This window comes from Somniosus microcephalus, chromosome 26, assembly GCF_052327205.1.
Source record: "Somniosus microcephalus isolate GS21.2 chromosome 26, FLI_Smic_1.0, whole genome shotgun sequence".
Lineage (NCBI taxonomy): Eukaryota > Metazoa > Chordata > Chondrichthyes > Squaliformes > Somniosidae > Somniosus > Somniosus microcephalus.
Window position 1 is genome coordinate 44430201 of NC_141012.1, and position 18750 is coordinate 44448950.

At 45.7% G+C, this 18750-nt stretch overlaps 1 protein-coding gene across 2 annotated transcripts in view; it reads left to right on the top strand.

Annotated features, from left to right (window-relative positions):
* LOC147100431 (cell adhesion molecule-related/down-regulated by oncogenes-like) overlaps nt 1–18521 on the top strand; it is a 132633-nt gene extending 114112 nt beyond the window's left edge. For both annotated transcript variants that reach the window (XM_085968135.1, XM_085968134.1), the window contains exons 8-11: nt 1499–1852; nt 12503–12822; nt 15364–15538; nt 17730–18521. In XM_085968135.1, coding sequence (XP_085824261.1) covers nt 1499–1852; nt 12503–12822; nt 15364–15538; nt 17730–17884 — 1004 coding nt within the window. In that variant the 3' untranslated portion in view covers nt 17885–18521. The remainder of the gene's footprint in view (nt 1–1498; nt 1853–12502; nt 12823–15363; nt 15539–17729) is intronic.
* The last annotated feature ends 229 nt before the right edge of the window (nt 18522–18750 follow it).

Consider the following 18750-nt stretch of genomic DNA (forward strand, 5'->3'; position numbering starts at 1 on the left):
GTTAATGAGAAAATAGAGCTTACCCAGTGACTGTGCGATTGCATGCACTGCCTTGTACAATACTGAGTCGCAGACGAGAAAGGTCCAAGGGTCAATTCCCGGTCTGTGCTGAGTTAGTTCATCTCTGCTGGAATGACAGTAAGGAGTGCTACAATTGGCCTTGGTGTCCATGATTTAGGTAGGGGGGGAAAATTCACTGGGTTTCTGCTGCTACTACTGGAAAGTCAGTCTCTGGCCTTTTGAATCGGACTTGGCGTTGGTCTCCCGTCCCGTCCCACCATGGTCAAATTGTCCCTGTCACTGTCTAGGCTCTCACACAACGAATAATCACTTTGGTGAGATACCACATCCATTAGTACCTCGACAAAAGGGAGAAAGTTGTGAAAAGAAAATTTACAAAGGGAAAGCAGGGGAGTCCATTATCTGTGTCCCAACTCCAACTTGATATTGAAGAAAAGTGCAATTAATACATAGTCACTGACACTGCAAGACGTACAGGAGCTTTTTCTGAGATTTGTTGTATGGTTAAAATGAGTGAGGGAGTGCCCCAAATCTGCAGGCAACGAGGGTAAGGAGAGTGGCATTGGCAGTTTGTGGTCTAGGTAGCACAAGGAACAGAGGTAAGTGTAGCCAATGACCACAGGTAATATGAGATTACTCAGCGTGCCAAATCAGGGCGAGGGAGATTTGGGGAGCACTGGGCAAAAAGGAACAGCAACTTGTTTCTGTAGTGGGATTATTGTGTTAAATGGCAGGTCTTTCAGGGTTTTTTTTATTCGTTCATGAGATGTGGGCGTCGCTGGCAAGGCCAGCATTTATTACCTATCCCTAATTGCCCTTGAGAAGGTGGTGGTGAGCCACTTTCTTGAACCGCTGCAGTCCGTGTGGTGAAGGTACTCCCACAGTGCTGTTAGGGAGGAAGTTCCAGGATTTTGACAAAACGGCGATATACTTCCAAGTCAGGATGGTGTGTGACTTGGAGGTGGTGGTGTTCCCATGCGCCTGCTGCCCTTGTCCTTCTAGGTTGTAGAGGTTACGGGTTTGGGAGGTGCTGCCGAAGAAGCCTTGGCAATTTGTTGCAGTGCATCTTGTAGATGGTACACACTGCAGCCACGGTACGCCGGTGGTGGAGGGAGTGAATGTTTAAGGTGGTGGATGGGGTGCCAATCAATCAAGCGGACTGCTTTGTCCTGGATGGTGTTGAGCTTCTTGAGTGTTGTTGGAACTGCACTCATCCAGGCAAGTGGAGAGTATTCCATCACACTCCTTACTTGTGCCTTGTAGATGGTGGAAAGGCTTTGGGGAGTCAGGAGGTGAGACACTCGCTGCAGAATACCTAGCCTCTGACCTGCTCTTGTTGCCACAGTATTTGTGGCTGGTCCAGTTCAGTTTCTTTCGGGGTTGAGCAGTAATTTTCCAAAGGCTAATGTATGAAATTTGTGTTTATTCAAAAATCATTTATTTCAGTGAGTGACTCCAGATTTATTCCCTTCTACAGACAGAGGCACAAAACCTGTGATTATCTCCCCTCCCACCAATTTGAGAGTGACTGAAGGGGAGTTTGTTACACTGACCTGCAATGCCACCGGCCAGCCGGCACCTATCATCCGCTGGTTTGATCGCCACGGACTAATCACCAGCCACCCTTCCCACATTCTCCGGTCGAAATCTCGGCACTCTCAACTATCTGGCGTGGGCAGCACAAGCTCCAATACCCCTCACCTCACCATGTCCAGGGCTGGATCGAGTTCTCTTTACATACGCATGGCATCGCTGGAAAGTTCTGGGCAATACATCTGCGAGGCCTCCAACAAAATGGGTTCGGTACAAGCAGAGGCCTTCCTCTCAGTTGGTAAGCTTCATTTTCTCTTTCTGAGCCCATACAGATCATAGGATGGCATACATTGTGGTAATCACTTGAGGTGATGCCTCCCAAGCATTAGTCATGCCAAAGTGTCTCGATTTATATTTTACTGACATGTTACCGGGATAGTAGCTGACAAGTTGTGTAAGGAAGTGACTGCAACAACCTTTAGAAAGATATGGATTCCGATCAAGCAAGAGATTGGTGGCAGACTGGTCATTGGAGATGTGGGTGAATTGCTGAATGTATGTTGCATTATTTTGCTTTGGCAATCATGGTTTCCGTGGTGACCACTTTAGGCCTAATTGAGCTGGACTGTTGTCATTGAAACACTTGCTTTAAATCAGAAAACAACACATGTTTAGGTATAATGGGGAATTCATCTGTTGTGATTTTGGAGCTCTGCCCTCCCCCTACTCTGTACTGACATTACATCTCCACCTGAATGTTAGAAACGTGCATCTTCCTGCCTCGACCTGTTATTTCCGTTCCTAGCGATGTAAATTGCAATTGGCTCTAATCCTTAATGAGCTTGAGAATGACAGCTGAAATGTATAGGTCTCTAAGCCTGCAACCACGCGTGTCCTTGAGGCTTCTGGAATCCCTATCATCTCAGCACTCTGCCTTCTCCATTTCCCCCTCCTCCATACCGGAGATATCGATGGGAGGGGGCTTTCATCCCTTCTCCTGACTGCATTGGAACCCAAGTCCTGGAGGTGAACGGACAGTGATTTAGCTGTATACCCGTGTGGCTCTGCACCAACCAGTCCCCCTTGGCGTTGGTGAGCTCACTGCTGCAGCCTTGACTCAGTGCATAAAACAATGGAGAGACTGTTTGCTGAGAAACTTCACTGTTCGTTGTAACCTGGTGAAAAATTGGGAGTGACAGTCTAGCTTACAGCTGAAGCTGATCTATACAAAATAACATTGAATAATACTGCATTTATTCCAATTACATGCCCCTTTCACTAAAACAACACCATGATTCCAAGGAAGCTTGTGGGCTGGGTTGTTCCACATTCACTTAAACCCTTCACAGAACACATACATGTAAAGTGATTTGTTTGCACTATATTGTCATCAATAGTAAAAAAAAAAAATCTGTACTTAATGAAAGGTGGCACAATGGCATTGCTTGCCACTAGCATGCTGCTTAATAGGGTGTGTGTGTGTCTACCTGTGCAATCACTTGGCTCAGTTAGCAGCATAGTCTCTCCCTTGTGAACCGTACAAGCACCAGCACTTGAGTTCATAATCTAGTCGGATTGGCATTCTAGTGCCGTACTGAGGGAGCACTGTATTGTACGAACTGCTGCCCTTTGGATGGAACATAAGAATTAGGAGCAGGAGTCGGCCATTTTGCCCCTCGTGCCTGCTCCACCATTCAATAAGATCATGGCTGATCTTCTACCTCAACTACACGTTCCTGCACTATCCCCATATCCCTTGATTCCCTTAATATCCAAAAATCTAGCGATCTCTATCTTGAATATACTCAACGACTGAGCCTCCACAGCCCTCTGGGGTAAGAAATTTCTCCTCATCTCAGTCCTAAATGGCCGACCCCTTATTCTGAGACTGTGACCCCTGGTTCTAGACTCCCCAGCCAGGGGAAACATCCTCCCTGCATCTACCCTGTCAAGCCCTGTCAGAATTTTGTATGTTTCAATGAGATCACCTCTCATTCTTCTAAACTCTAGAGAATATAGGCCTAGTCTACTCAATCTCTCCTCATAGGACAATCCCCCATCCCAGGAACCAGTCTGGTGAACCTTTGTTGCACTCCCTCTATGGCAAGTATATTCTTCCTTAGGTAAAGAGACCAAAACTGTACACAATACTCCAGGTGTGGTCTCACCAGGGCCCTATATAATTACAGTAAGACATCTTTACTCTTATACTCCAATCCTCTTGTAATAAAGGCCAACATACCATTTGCTTTCCTAATTGCTTGCTGTACCTGCATGTTAACTTTCAGTGATTCGTATACAAGGACACCCGGGTCCCTCTGAACACCAACATTTCCCAGTCTCTCAACATTTAAAAAATACTCTGCTTTTCTATTTTTCCTACCAAAGTGGATAACTTCACATTTCTCTACATTATATTCCATTTGCCATGTTCTTGCCCACTCATCCAGCCTGTCTATATCCCCTTGCAGCCTCTTTGCATCCTCCTCACAACTTACATTCCCACCCAGCTTTGTATCGTCAGCAAACTTGGAGATACTATATTTGGTCCCCTCATCCAAATCATTGATATAGATTGTGAATAGCTGAGGCCCAAGCACTGATCCTTGCGGTACCCCACTAGTTACAGCCTGCCAACCCAAAAATGACCCGTTTATTCCTACTCTCTGTTTTCACAGAATCACAGAAACCCCACAGTGCAGATAGAGGCCATTTCGGCCCATCGAGCCTGCACCGACACATATCCCACCCGATCCCTGTAACCCCTACACCAACACATATCCCACCCTATCCTGTAACCCCACGTATTTAATCCCCCTAACACTAAGGGTCAATTTATCATAGCCAATCAACCTAACTTGCACATCTTTGGACTGTGGGAGGAAACCGGAGCACCCGGAGGAAACCCACGCAAACACGGGGAGAATGTGCAAACTCCACACAGACAGTCGCCCGAGGCCGGATTCGAACCCGGGTCCCTGGCGCTGTGAGGCAACAGTGCTAACCACTATGCCACCGTGCTGCCCTTCTGTCCGTTAACCAAGCCTCAGTCCATGCTAGTGTATTACCCCCAGTCCCATGAGCCCTAATTTTGTTTAATAACCTCTTCCGTGACACCTTATCAAATGCCTTCTGAAAATCCAAATACACCACACCCACTGGTTCCCCCTTATCTATTGTTAGTTACAACCTCAAAAAACTCTTAACAGATTCGCCAAACACGATTTCCCTTTCATAAATCCGTGTTGACTCTGCCCAATCCTATTATTTTCTAAGTCAAAAGCAAAATACTGCGGATGCTGGAAATCTGAAATAACAAATACCCCGCTTCCTATAAGGACTCTTCCATGCTCCGTCTCCACTGCATCTGTTCTGACGATGCCACCTTCCATATTAGTACTTCCGATATGTCTTCCTTTTTCCTCAACCGAAGATTCCCCTCTACCGTGGTTGACACGGCCCTCGACCATGTCCGTTCCATTTCCCGCACTTCTGCTCTCGCCCCTTCCCTTCCCTCCCAGAACCACAATAGGGTTCCTCTTGTCCTCACCTTTCACCCCACCAGCCGCCACATTCAATGGATCATCCTCCACCATTTCTGCCACCTCCAGCGTGACCCCAGCACCAAACACATCTTCCCCATCCCACCCCTTTCAGCATTCCAAAGGGACTGCTTCCTCTGCAACACCCTGGTCCACTCCTCTATCACCCCCAACACTCTTTCCCCTTCCCATGGCACCTTCCCGTGCAAGGGCAGGAGATGCAACACCTGCCCTTTTACCTCCTTCCTTCCCACTGTCCAGGGCCCCAAACACTCCTTCCAGGTGAAACAGCGATTTACTTGTACTTCTTGCAATTTAGTGTACAGTATTCGCTGCTCACGGTGCGGTCTCCTCTACATTGGGGAGACCAAACACAGATTGGGTGACCACTTTGTGGAACACCTCCGTTCAGTCCAGAAGCGTGCCCCCGAGCTTCCGGTCGCCTGTCACTTTAATTCTCCGCTCCACTCCCACTCTGATCTCTCCGTCTTCGGCCTCTTGCACTGTTCAATGAAGCTCAACGTAAGCTCGAGGAACAGCACCTCATCTTTCGATTAGACACTTTACAGCCTTCTGGACTCGACAGAGTTCAACAGTTTCAGACCATAACCTCGGCCCCTATATTATTTTATTATTTTCTCACATGGCAGCTGTTGATTCTGCCAGTGCCATTTACACCTCATCTAGAGTCACCTTTTGTTTCTTAACTTGTCCCATTACCATCTCCTTTTGCCTTGCACCATCATCCCTTTTGTCTTTTAATCTCGTCTTCCAGCCTATCACAGACCTTCCCTTCCTTTCCTCCCTTTCCCTGCCCCTACACTTGCTTAAAAATCTGTTGCTTCTCTAACTTTTTCCAGCTCTGACGAAGGGTCACGTTGACTCGGTCTCTCTCTCCACGGCGCTGCCTGACCTGAGTGTTTCCAGCACTTTCTGGTATTTTAATTATTTTCTCAGTGCCCTGTCACCACGTCCTTAGTCATAGATTCTAGCATTTTCCCTACTACTGATGTCAGGCTAACTGGTCTGTAATTCCCCGTTTTCTCTCTCCCTCCTTTCTTAAATAGTGGGGTTACATTTGCTACCTTCCAATCCGCGGGAACCGTTCTAGAATCTCTGGAATTTTGGAAAATGACAACCAATGCATCCACTATCTCTATAGCCACCTCTTTCAAAACTCTAGGATGTAGGCCATCGGGTTCAGGGGATTTTATCGGCTTTCAGTCCCATTAATTTCTCCAGTACTATTTTTTTTTTGCTAATACTAATTTCTTTCAGTTCCTCATTCTCACGAGACCCTTGGTTCTCTACTATTGCCGGGAAGTTTTTTGCGTCTTCTTCCGTGAAGACAGACACAAAATATTTGTTTAATTTCTTTGCCATTTCCTTATTCCCCAATATAATTCCTCCTGTTTCAGTCTGTAAGGGACCCACATTTACTTTATATAATCTTTTCCTTTTTATATACCTATAGAAACGTTAAACCGAGACGCTGTCTGCCTGTTGAAAGATCTCATGGCACTATTCAAAGAAGAGCAGAGAGCTCTCCTAGTGTCTTGGCCACTATATCTCCCTCAGCCACCAGTGGTTGTAGTTTATGGGGTGTTGCTAACGCAGAGTCATAGAGTTATACAGCACAGAAAGAGGCCCTTCGGCCCATCGCGTCCGCGCCGGCCATCAAGCCCTGTCTAATCCCATTTTCCAGCATTTGGTCCGTAGCCTTGTAAGCTATGGCATTTCAAGTGCTCATCCAAATGCTTCTTGAATGTTGTGAGGGTTCCTGCCTTTACCGCCCTTTCAGGCAGTGAGTTCCAGATTCCAACCACCCTCTGAGTGAAAAAGTTTTTCCTCAAATCCCCTCTAAACCTCCTGCCCCTTACCTTGAATCTATGCCCCCTTGTTATTGACCCCTCTACTAAGGGGAAAAGTTCCTTTCTATCTACCCTATCTATGCCCCTCATAATTTTGTACACCTCAATCAGGTCCCCCCTCAGCCTTCTCTGCTCCAAGGAAAACAACCCCAGCCTGTCCAGTCTTCATAGCTGAAGCGCTCCAGCCCAGGTAACATCCTGGTAAATCTCCTCTGCACCCTCTCCAAAGCAATCACATCCTTCCTATAGTGTGGCGACCAGAACTGCACACAGTACTCCAGCTGTGGCCTTACCAGTGTTTTGTACAGCTCCATCATAACCTCCTTGCTCTTATATTCTATGCCTCGGCTAATGAAGGCAAGTATCCCATATGCCTTTTTAACCACTTTATCCACCTGTTCTGCTGCCTTCAGGGATCTATGTACATGCACACCAAGGTCCCTCTGATCCTCTGTCTTTCCTAGGGTCTTACCATTCATTGTGTATTCCCTTGCCTTGTTAGTCCGTCCAAAATGCATCACCTCACACTTTTCAGGGTTAAATTCCATTTGCCACTGTTCCGCCCATCTGACCAGCCCATCTATATCGTCCTGTAGCCTGAGGCTTCCCTCCTCGCTATTTACCACCCCACCAATTTTCGTGTCATCTGCGAACTTACTGATCATACCTTTTACATTCACATCCAAATCATTAATGTAGACCACAAACAGCAAGGGACCCAGCACCGATCCCTGTGGTACCCCACTGGACACAGGCTTCCAGTCACAAAAACAACCTTCCACCATCATCCTCTGCCTTCTGCCACTAAGCCAGTTTTGGATCCAATGTGCCAAGGCACCCTGGATCCCATGGGCTCTTACCTTCCTGACCAGTCTCCTATGCGAGACTTTATCAAAAGCCTTACTGAAATCCATGTAAACCACATCCACTGCACTACCCTCATCCACACACCTAGTCACCCCCTCTCAAAATTCAATCAAATTGGTCAGACATGATCTTCCCTTGACAAAGCCATGCTGGCTATCCCTAATTAATCCATGCCTCTCCAAGTGGAGACTAATTCTGTCCCTCAGAATTTTTTCCAATAATTTCCCTACCACTGATGTTAGGCTCACTGGCCTGTAATTCCCTGGTTTATCCCTACTACCCTTCTTGAATAATGGTACTACATTTCTCCAGTCCTCTGGCACATCCCCTGTGGCCAGAGAGGTTCTGAAAATTTGTGTCCGAGCCCCTGCAATCTCCTCCTTTGCCTCACATAGTAGCCTGGGATACATCTCGTCCGGGCCTGGGGATTTATCCACTTTTAAGCCTGCTAAAACCGCTAGTACCTCCTCCCTCTCGATGCTAATATGTTCAAGTATATCACAGTCCCCCTGCCCGATTTCTATGTCCACATCGTCCTTCTCCATAGTGAACACAGATGCAAAAAATTCATTTAAAACCCCACCTACATCTTCTGGCTCCACACACAGCTTGCCACTTTGGTCCCTAATGGGCCCTACTCTTTCCCTAGTTATCCTCTTGCCCTTAATATACTTATAAAACACCTTAGGATTTTCCTTTATTTTGCTTGCCAGTGTTATTTCATGGCCCCTCCTCGCTCTCCTAATTTCTTTTTTAAGTATCCCCCTGCACTTTTTATACTCCTCTAGGGCTTCCTCTGTCTTTAGTCCTTTGTATCTGCCAAAAGCCCCCCTTTTTTTCCTAATCCATTCTTGTATATCCCTTGACATCCAAGGTTCCCTGGGCTTGTTTGCCCCACCCTTGACCTTTATGGGAACATGTTGCCATTGTACTCTCTCAATTTCCTTTCTGAAAGACTCCCATTGCTCCGATGTGGATTTTCCTTCAAGTAGCTGATCCCAGTCCACGTTGGCCAGATCCTGCCTTAACATATTAAAATCGGCCTTCCCCCAATTTAAAACCTTTATTTCCGGTCCATCCTTGTCCTTTTCCATGACTACCTTAAATCTCGCCGAATTATAGGACTTTCTACATGCTGGCTCAAAAAGCTCTCCTGGATGCACTTTAAGAATTCTGCACCCTCTAAGCCTTTCACACTCTGACTGTCCCAGTTAATATTGGGGTAGTTGAAATCCCCCACTATTATTACCCTATTATTTGCACACTTCTGAGATTTGCCTACATATCTGTTCCTCTATCTCCCCCTGACTGTTTGGGGGCCTATAGTACACTCCCAGCAAAGTGCTAGCCCCCTTTTTGTTTTTAAGTTCAACCCATATGGCCTCATTAGAGGAACCTGTTAATATATCATCCCTCCTTACAGCAGTAATTGACTCCTTAATTAATAATGCGACACCCCCTCCTTTTTACCCCCCCCCCCCCCCCCCCCCCCGTCTCGCCTGAAGATTCTATACCCTGGAATATTGAACTGCCAGTCTTGCCCCTCCCTCAACCATGTCTCCGTGATAGCAACAATATCATACTTCCATGTGTACATCAATAACTTCAGTTCATCCACCTTATTTGTAAGACTCCTTGCATTAAAATAAATGCCATTCAGCCTTGCCCTACTCCCTTGTGCCGTTACATATTTGCTCTGCCTTCCAGTCTGACTTGTTTTTTCCTCTATATTTGGCTGTACATCACCCCCTATTTTCGCTCCACTCTGTATCCCATCCCCCTGCCAAGTTAGTTTAAACCCCCCCGAACAGTGCTAGCAAACCTCCCCGCAAGGATATTTGTCCTGTTCAGGTGCAACCCGTCCGACATACAGTGGTCACTTCACTTAAGCTGTTTAATTCTGAAGTACTGTTTCAACAGCACAAGGTGATATATAAATTTTGAACTAAAAAAAAACACCCAGTGATGCAATTATAGATTTGACCCCTCTAACCTTGGAATGTATCTAGAGAGCACATTTTGAGATGGTTCAATACCAGAGCAAAGTACTGGTATCATTGGTAGAAGCAGTTTGAGGTGGTGATCAAGAATGTCACATGAAGCACATCACAATACAATCTATTGGTTTTTAGGTGAGATTTTTCCTTGTGTATTAAACATTCCCAGTGACGACACCACGTCGAACAAATCGTCAGTGCATCATGTTCCCCCTCCACTCCACATATACAAGGAAGGGTGGAGAAGTGAGCGTCAAGTGATTCCCTCTTCTCTCTCTCTTTCCCCCTCCGCGCCCCCAACCCCCCGCCCAACCACCCACTGTCTCTTCGCCCTGCTCATTGTCCACTCTCAATTTGCCTCTTAACAGCTGACTTGAGCCATGAGATTAGATTGTACCTAGTCTTTTCAGTTGGGGTCTAATTGGTTTTGTTCCATGTCTCTGAGGAGACACGAGAGGCTGTAAAATATGTGTCATGAATAAGACTCTGTGGTTGTGGGATCCAGAACTTAAGCATCACGATAAGCTGCTTGGGTTGGGACTTGCTGTATTTCCTGGGGAGGATGATATTGTATTCCTCTGAACATGGCCATCCATGTTGATGAAGTTCAAGGATTCCTGCAAATTGACACATTCTGTCTAATTTTGCCAATTAATGTGTTATTTGAAAATAACAAATGTTGCTGTTTGGGTGACTGAGCCAGCATGTTTCTTGTATACAAGTTTCTGGCATTGAGTCTGCAATGGATATTGGGAACTGTAGTTTTTAGATAGACTCCCAGAACAAAGCAGCGTGACCTGAGGGGAGTGTGCGTGTGAGTATATATGGTTGCATGTGTGGGTACGTGTGCACATGCATGTGAGGGTAGCAGCTGCTTGGGTGTTCTTGGAACTGCAATGAAAACTGTTTTTGCAAAAAAAAACTATTTTCGAGTTAAAGAATCTGCAGTTGTCTCCAGAGTCTTGCACATTAGTTCTATCCTGTGACATGGTTACCGAAGGGAAATAACTATACGGAGCAGAGGGGGGAACTTGACAGTCTCGCACTAGTAGAATGTAACTTTCCATCTAACAAACTTGTGCAACAGTTGCAGTGAATAACCAATTATCCATTTATGATCACCTTGCCTACAATTTTGAGAATAAATAATGTTGTGTACTAATAGCTTACAGGCTGTATCACCTGGACAAAGCCTAATCTTTGTCATCAGCCGGGTATAAGCCTTGGTTCTCGTGATTGCTTTATGGGACAGTATAGAGGGAGCTTTATCTACATCGAATCCATGCTGTACCTTGATGTTGACACTGGGTGCAAAGAGTTGGAAGTGTTCCATTGCCCTGTATAGACATGTCTCATCCCAACAACCACAAAAGTTCAAAGTTGCAGGTCTATACCAGATCAGAATGGTATCTGGCCAAATAATCCCTCTAAATGGGGCATGGTTGCTTTCTAACCTGTCACTTAGTTTGTTTGGTATGTGTACAGCAATGATCTGATCAGTGACATGGTTGCATTGTTGTACCATCTCCTGTTTACACTGAAATAAAAATCAAGGATGTGTCAGAAGTTTGTTTGCCACCTGCTGCAGCATGAATGCTCCCTGACTGCCAGCATGGCAACGTTGAAACAGGAGTTCACAGAGCAGGAGCTGGAGACCCCAAACTTCACCAACACGCCCTTTTAAAATGAAACTTCTTCTCATTAACACGAGGGCTGTTAATTGGCGAGTGCCACATGAAGCGCACATTCATCCGGAATTGATGCCAGACGTGCATAGCTTAGTTGCATCAACTGATACCACGTTTATACTGCGGGACCACATTCATTGCAACACCAAAACAACCGAGTGTGTCCCAGATAGCCCGTGCACAGTCTCTCGAGTTACAATTGCAATAATTCTCTGGCATCAGACTATCCACGAGGTCTGTGTACGGGTTGGCAGTGTAAAATCAACAGTGCAAGGATATGTAGGTGGGCTCAGCAGAAACCAAATGGTGCCACTGGAAACCAACAGTGCTTTGCCTTTGGAAGTTCTTTGGACATCGGTCTCATGAGGAAGGTCCTGATCTCTGGAGCCATTAGCACTATCTCACTTATATGACCGCTCCAGCTCGAGTTTGCGACCTAGTACAACAACAACTTGCATTTATATAGTACCTTTAGCGTAGTAAAAACATCCCAAGCGTAGTACAAACCCAGCACCTCCAGGGTTAAGCATGATTGCAACTGGATGCTCAAGTATAAACACTAAATGATCAGCTGAGAGGTGCTGGCAGCCCCATAGAATTGATAGTTTCTTTGTTATTGAGAGACGTGCCAGTTTCAACAAGTGCGGCCCATCCTCCCCTATCCTGCTGCTGCCTGTGGTATCCTAAATAAATAAACGAGAGCAAACATAGTCTGGCTTCAATTAAATGAGAAACGCTGATAGTTTTAGTTGGTTTTCTTGCAAGAGGCAGCGAGCTGAACATCTGGGGACCGTGGAGCATGTTTCCTCTGGCTCTGAATAGCAATCCTACTACTTTGTACTAATGGCATTTTAATGTGGGGGGAGGGGAGAGAAAGAATGTTAAGCAGCCAGCACTCTGCGTGCTTGTGGTTTCCTGCAATTGGCAACAGTGGCTATACTTTTGAGAATAATTACAATATATTTTTCTCTTTTTTCCACCAGTTCCCTTTGAAACAAAGGTTGGGGTTGATGACCAAGAACCCACACCACCAGCGAGAGGCTCAGATATTGTTCAGAGCGACGAAGGTGATGAAAGTGTAGACTACGATTACAGCTATGATACCATGCTACCACAACAGCAGCCAACGAAAGAGTCCATCGCCCCTATGCCAACACAGAAGACTAACGCTGCCTCTCCACCCGATGCTCCCATCATTCTCAGTGCTCCATACACCATCAACCCAGACAGCTATGATTTGATTTGGAGAGCGGGAAAAGATGGCGGCTCGCCCATCAATGCCTACTTCGTCAAGTATCGCAAGGTATGGTGTTGCTGATACATAAACACACCTGGAAAAACTGGATGGGTTTTCTTGAGGCCCGGGTTCAAAATACAACTTCGTCTATTGGGATGAAAGTCTCTTCTGTCTGATGGGTATAAAAGTTCTCACGTGAAGTGAGTTCGGCAGTGTCAATCCAGTTCCGAATGGGCATGTACCTACAGCGCAAAGCACATTAGCATTAATCGGCCACGTCACTCATGCAGGCCCAAGGATGATTGGTGTGGTACAGGAAACTGTGTGTTATCCGGAGGCTAACTGTCCGGAATGCTCGAGCCACCGGCAAAAATCAGGTGCCGTTTTCATTAGGTTTTTTTCTTCTCGTTGCTTTTTTCCTCAACAGTCAAGCTCTGCAAGGTCTGCTGAAGCTGTTGCTAAGCTACAGAGACGCTTGGACTGTTTACAAGCTGTAGGGTTTGCTGACAGATACGGAGCTCAGAAGCTTCCGTATCTTTCAACATTAGCGCTGGAGTGTCCGGCAGTTTTGAGGGAACGGCAACAGCTCGGTCCCGTCGGTGCCGGATAGCGCAGTTTCCTGTAAATGGAAAAATGCCACACCAGTGCAGTAGGCAGTGCTTTTCTGACTGAGGAACATTGTTGGGTAACGATAGAAGGGAGCCTTTCTCTGCATTTTACTATACTGTACCTGACAAGTCACAACTGGCATCCTCTGTGACTCTGACCATGATGTCGCTCTTGATGTTTTTCAGCCTCTCCCCAACAGTTGATAAAAGTTCACTATGACATCCTCCTCCATGTTGTCGAGCTCTGTGGGAGTGCCCATGCTTGGTTCCACTCCTCATACCCAGCGCATCTTCAGCTACAGCTTTGCTTTCCACCCCAGACTGTCACCTCAAAGATCCTTGGCCCCTCATCTGCATGCTGCCTGTCAATGGCATCACTTGTAGACATGAGGGTCAACTTCCATATATATGCCAATGATACCCAGCTCTACCTATCCACCACCCCACTCAATCCCATGTTGACCTCCAAACAGTCCAACATCAAGTCATGGATGAGTCATAACTTCCTCCAACTGAATATTGGGAAGACCCCTCCAAACCCATAATCTCTGCTTACTTGCTACTTACTCCATCCCCCTCCTCACTGAGGCTGAAGCAGATTGTGCAAAACCTTTGTGTCCCATTCAACTCCAAGTGGAGCTTCAAATCCTTCATCCTATCCATCACCAAGACGACTTATTTTCACTGCTACAGCATTGTCCACCACCTTCCCTACCTCTGCCCCATCGCCAGTTTTATCCACAATTTTATCACCTATGGACTTCCATTTTCCACCCACCCTGAACTCCAACTTGTACAAAACTCAGCCACCCATGTACTATCCTGCACTAATTCCTACTCACCGCTCACTACCATCCTTTAGCCTGTGTGGACTCCCCGTCATCCAATGCATTCCATTTAAAATAGTCTTCAAAACGCTCCACAGACTTGCCCCACCCTCTTTGTGACCTCCTCCAGCTTTCCATCCCCTCCTATAGCTTTCGGTCCTCTAACTCTGACCTTTTTTGCTTTCCCCTCCATTCCCCAACCATTAGTGGCAGAACTTTCAGGTCTGTCTGGTCCACACTCTGGAACACTCTTGCAAATCCTTGCACCTCTCTTTGGAAAAATTAGAGGATGTGCTGTTTTCTAAGGTTAGGAGCATTGTAGCATGTAAGATACAAGATATTGTTCTGTTGCTAAAGTGCCAGAGGCATTTCACCTGCCTGGGCCCATTATGGTCGCAGAATCTAGCTGGCTCACCTTGAGGTAAATTAGAGGCTAATTGTTAGTATTGGTATGGGGAGTTTGTAGAATGGCAGATGCTTGTAAATATCCTGCTCCGGGGCAGAAGAAACCAGCATGAAATTATTGCTTTCTTTTTTTTCCAAAATTTATTGAAGTATGACACTCCAAATGTATGTATAAAAAGGTAAATTTAAGAGATGAAATATGTTCTTATTGAGACCCACAAAGCAGGATAAGTAGATAGGGGACAGCCTAATGAAATGGAGTTTTTTTTGCAAGGAATTCTAGACCTGGTCTATAAGTATTACTCCTGACTCTATAATTAGTGTTATGGGCTTGTTATCATCCATGCAGAAAGGGCATTTTTCTATCATCCCGTCTCCTACCCCCTACATTGCACTAGGATGTCCTTATTGGGCACAAACTACTGATGTAGAGGTGACAATGCCCCAAACTGAGCCAGCAGAGCCCCTTCAAGTACTCAGGGCTCACTTATTTAGTTGCATGGCCCATACTGATAGTTTTAGGAATTTTGAGTATACTGCATCATTGAGGATTGATGTTTCTTGTCCAAAGCCGCCTGTCAGGTGACCAAGGAGTAGTAATAGAACGTAGGCCTGCCTGGGCCTAGGTCAGCCATATCTTTTGGAGGAAGAAGACGAGTACAGCAGGAGCTTGAGAATGTGAGCAAGTCAGGCAAAGTAGAACGGAGCTGGGGATTGCAAGGCACGATGCAGGAACTTTTGGCACTAACTACTTGTTTTCGTTCTAGCTCGACAACCGTGGGATTATGTTGGGAAGCTGGCACACGATCCGGGTTCCTGGCAGTGAGAATGAACTGCAACTCGCCGAGCTTGAACCCTCTAGTCTGTACGAAGTACTGATGGTTGCACGAAGTGCTTCTGGTGAAGGCCAGCCAGCCATGCTGACATTCCGAACTGGCAAAGGTACAAAATGACAAGCCAACCCCACACTGTACATGGGCCAAGTTGCATTTTACATGGGCTGCATTTGTAACTCCTGATTTCTGAGATGGGCATCCCCGATGACTCAGTGGGTAAGTGTACTGTGTGGTGTGATACTGAGCCACACAGACCAGGAAAGTCCCAGAATCGATCTCCGATTCATGCTGTTAGCTGATCTCAACGATGGTAGTGACAGGCTGCGATAATTGGCTTCTGCTTCTGAATTGGGAAACATCATCCAGGATCCACTATCTGATTGCTGTCCAGTGACTCTTGTTGGAAAGTGCGTGTTTAGATGTTGAGTGAGGATAGGATTGGGTTCCGTTTGGATGTCCTTAATGGTCAAATTCCCTGCCAACACTCGCTGTCTAGACATATACTTGAAGAATGACCACTTGGGAATTAGAAGCAAACGGGGATCAAAACACAATTTCACGATGACCCTGCAGTAATGACATCACAGCCGTTAATCTAGGAGTGCCACCTCAATGTGGAGCCTACCAGCAACTGGCTGCTGCCACAACCCCAGGAGATCACCTAGACAGAGCTTCATAGAGCCACAAATGTGGGGACGGACAGGCTGAGGTACACAGACTGGGCCCAATAGGGACAAACAAACAGGGATGGATGGAGACAGTGACATCCATTTCAAGTTAAAAGTTCTGCACACTGGAGTTTGAGGCAAGCACGTTATTCAGTACACTAAAAATTCCAACCCCAACTCTACAATCCCCAAATTAGGTAATTTACTGTAGTAAATCAATATGATTTTGTCAGCAAAACAGACTTGATGCAAATAAGCAGTTAACTTGAGAAACACTTGCAGCATGTGATGCATCTACACCTGCAACAGCAGGCATCCATACATGGAGATTATCTGTTAACCTGTAAACTTCCTACAATAGGGTTGTCAAACCCTCAAAGCCCAGGCAACTCAGTCCTATTTGTGCTTATATTTCTTCTTTGCTGCTTGGTCCTGTTGGAGTTCATGGGCCTGGAAGTTTGAAAAGGCCTCGTTGACAGATAAATCCTAAATTATAAAGATATTGCATTTATATTCAACCCTCCGGACATCTCGAAGCATTTTACAGCCAATGAAGTGTGGTCACTGTAACGTAGGACACCAAGATGTATTGGCAACTTGAGATATATGTAAATTTATTGGAGCAGGGATTTAAACTTTATATTTGGCCCCCCCAGGCACCTGCATGGCCCACAAAGATGAAAAAGTTTGTTAATACCCCTGTTGTAGAACATGAGAATACTGCTACTTGGTACAAGCAGCAGTCTGAAGATTAGTTGGCCGTGGAGTGTAGTGGAGACTGTCTTGAGATGCTGTTTCTTTGCAATTCTGCCGTTGATTTTTCAATTGGCATTATTTTAATGCTGGCAGGATCTCAATTACTGCTGATAAAATAACATTGATCAGAAAATCTAAACTTTTGTTTCTGTGGTATTAACCCTGTTTGCCCTGATACAACAGTAGTGGATTCTTTAATACTGATGGGTTATCTTTTTCACTTAACAGGTGTTAGAGGCCAGTGATATTTCCATCAGTTTTTCTCTGCCAGTAAACATTGTATTGAAATATTTATTTATAGTAATTCCCTACTAAAATGTATCTGGATTTGCTGGGTTATTTATAAATTTAAAGGACTGTCACCTACCAATGCTTTTTTTTTTCAGGCAACCTGCTCCAGCAATGGCATGAACATTTTTCCTATGTTGCTGGTAGTTAGTTGCTGGTATAGCTGGTGCTTTATTTATTGCTCAGCAACATTTTGAATGTGTCTTTAGATTATTATCTTTTTAATTAAAAGAAAAGCATAATACTAAAAATCATAGCACTAGGCCAGATCAGTGACCCAATGCGGTCATTGCGCCACCAATAGTATCACGTCCTCGTCTGCGTATAAACACGATACTGTCCCTTTAACAAAGGTAATAAAAGATCAATAGGAAGATCAAAGGGCTCAATTTTTACAGAGACTACTGCCTTATCTGAACTTTGAGGGAAAGAATAAGAACAATTGGAAACCGCTCTTGGCATTGAGAGTAGAACAGGGTGGCCCCTTGGTGCCATGGGTGAGCAGTGCTGTGAATATTTTGCTGGAAAAAATGCTTTATGTTCTTTGCTCGGACATGACATTGATTTTATTCCCCTCCCAAACAGGGCGATCCTCCACCTTGAAAAACTCTCAGACGCCGTCACAACCAGTCGGAGTTCCCAAACAAACAGCAGTCGAGGATAAGAGCGGCACTAATTTTGGCGTGGTAATCCACGATCCAACACGACACAGCGGAGGTACAGACTCCTGCAGCCCCTGATCCTGTGTTTACTTTCCTGCAGTCTTGCTCTGCTTTCTGACACAGCTAGAAAACTACTACCACCACCCAACCTTGACCTTAATCTTAAGACAACCCGAGCATTTAACCTTAACTCAACCCTAACCCTGCCAGTCCTCTTTAAAAACTACCTTTCCTTAACTTTAACCTAACCCTAATCCAATCTTAACACTCTCCATCCACCCCCCTTTTTATAAAATCTTACCCTACCGTAACCAGAACAAACCCTGGCCCTAAGCTTAATCCACCCAAACACATCCCTAATTCTGATCGACCATAAACCTCCCCATCCCACTTACTAACAATCTAACCTAAATCCTAGTTTCCCCTAACAGCAACAACTTGTATTTATATAGCGCTTTTAATGTAGTAAAATGTCTCCAGGCGCTCCACAGGAGTGATACAAGACAAAAAAATTACACTCAGCCGTATAAGAAATTAGGGCAGATGACCAAAGGCTTTGTCAAAGTGGTAGGTTTTAAGGAGCGTCTTCACGGAGGTAGAGAGGCGGAGAGGTTGAGGAGGGAATTCCAAAGCCAGCTAAAATCACAGCCACCAATGGTTGAGCGATGATAATCAGGGCTGCTCAAGAGGGCAGAATTAGAGGAGCGCAGATATCTCCCCGGGGGGGGGGGGGGGCGGGGTTTGTGGGGTTGAAGGAGATTGCAGAGATAGGGAGGGGCGAGGCCATGGAGGGATTTGAAAACCAGGATGAGAATTAAAAAATCGAGGCGTTGCTTAACCGGGAGCCAATATAGGTCAGCGAGCGCGGGTGATGGGTGAACGGGACTTGGTGCGAGTTGGAACACAGGCAGCAGAGTTTTGGGTGACCCCTATATAAACTCTAA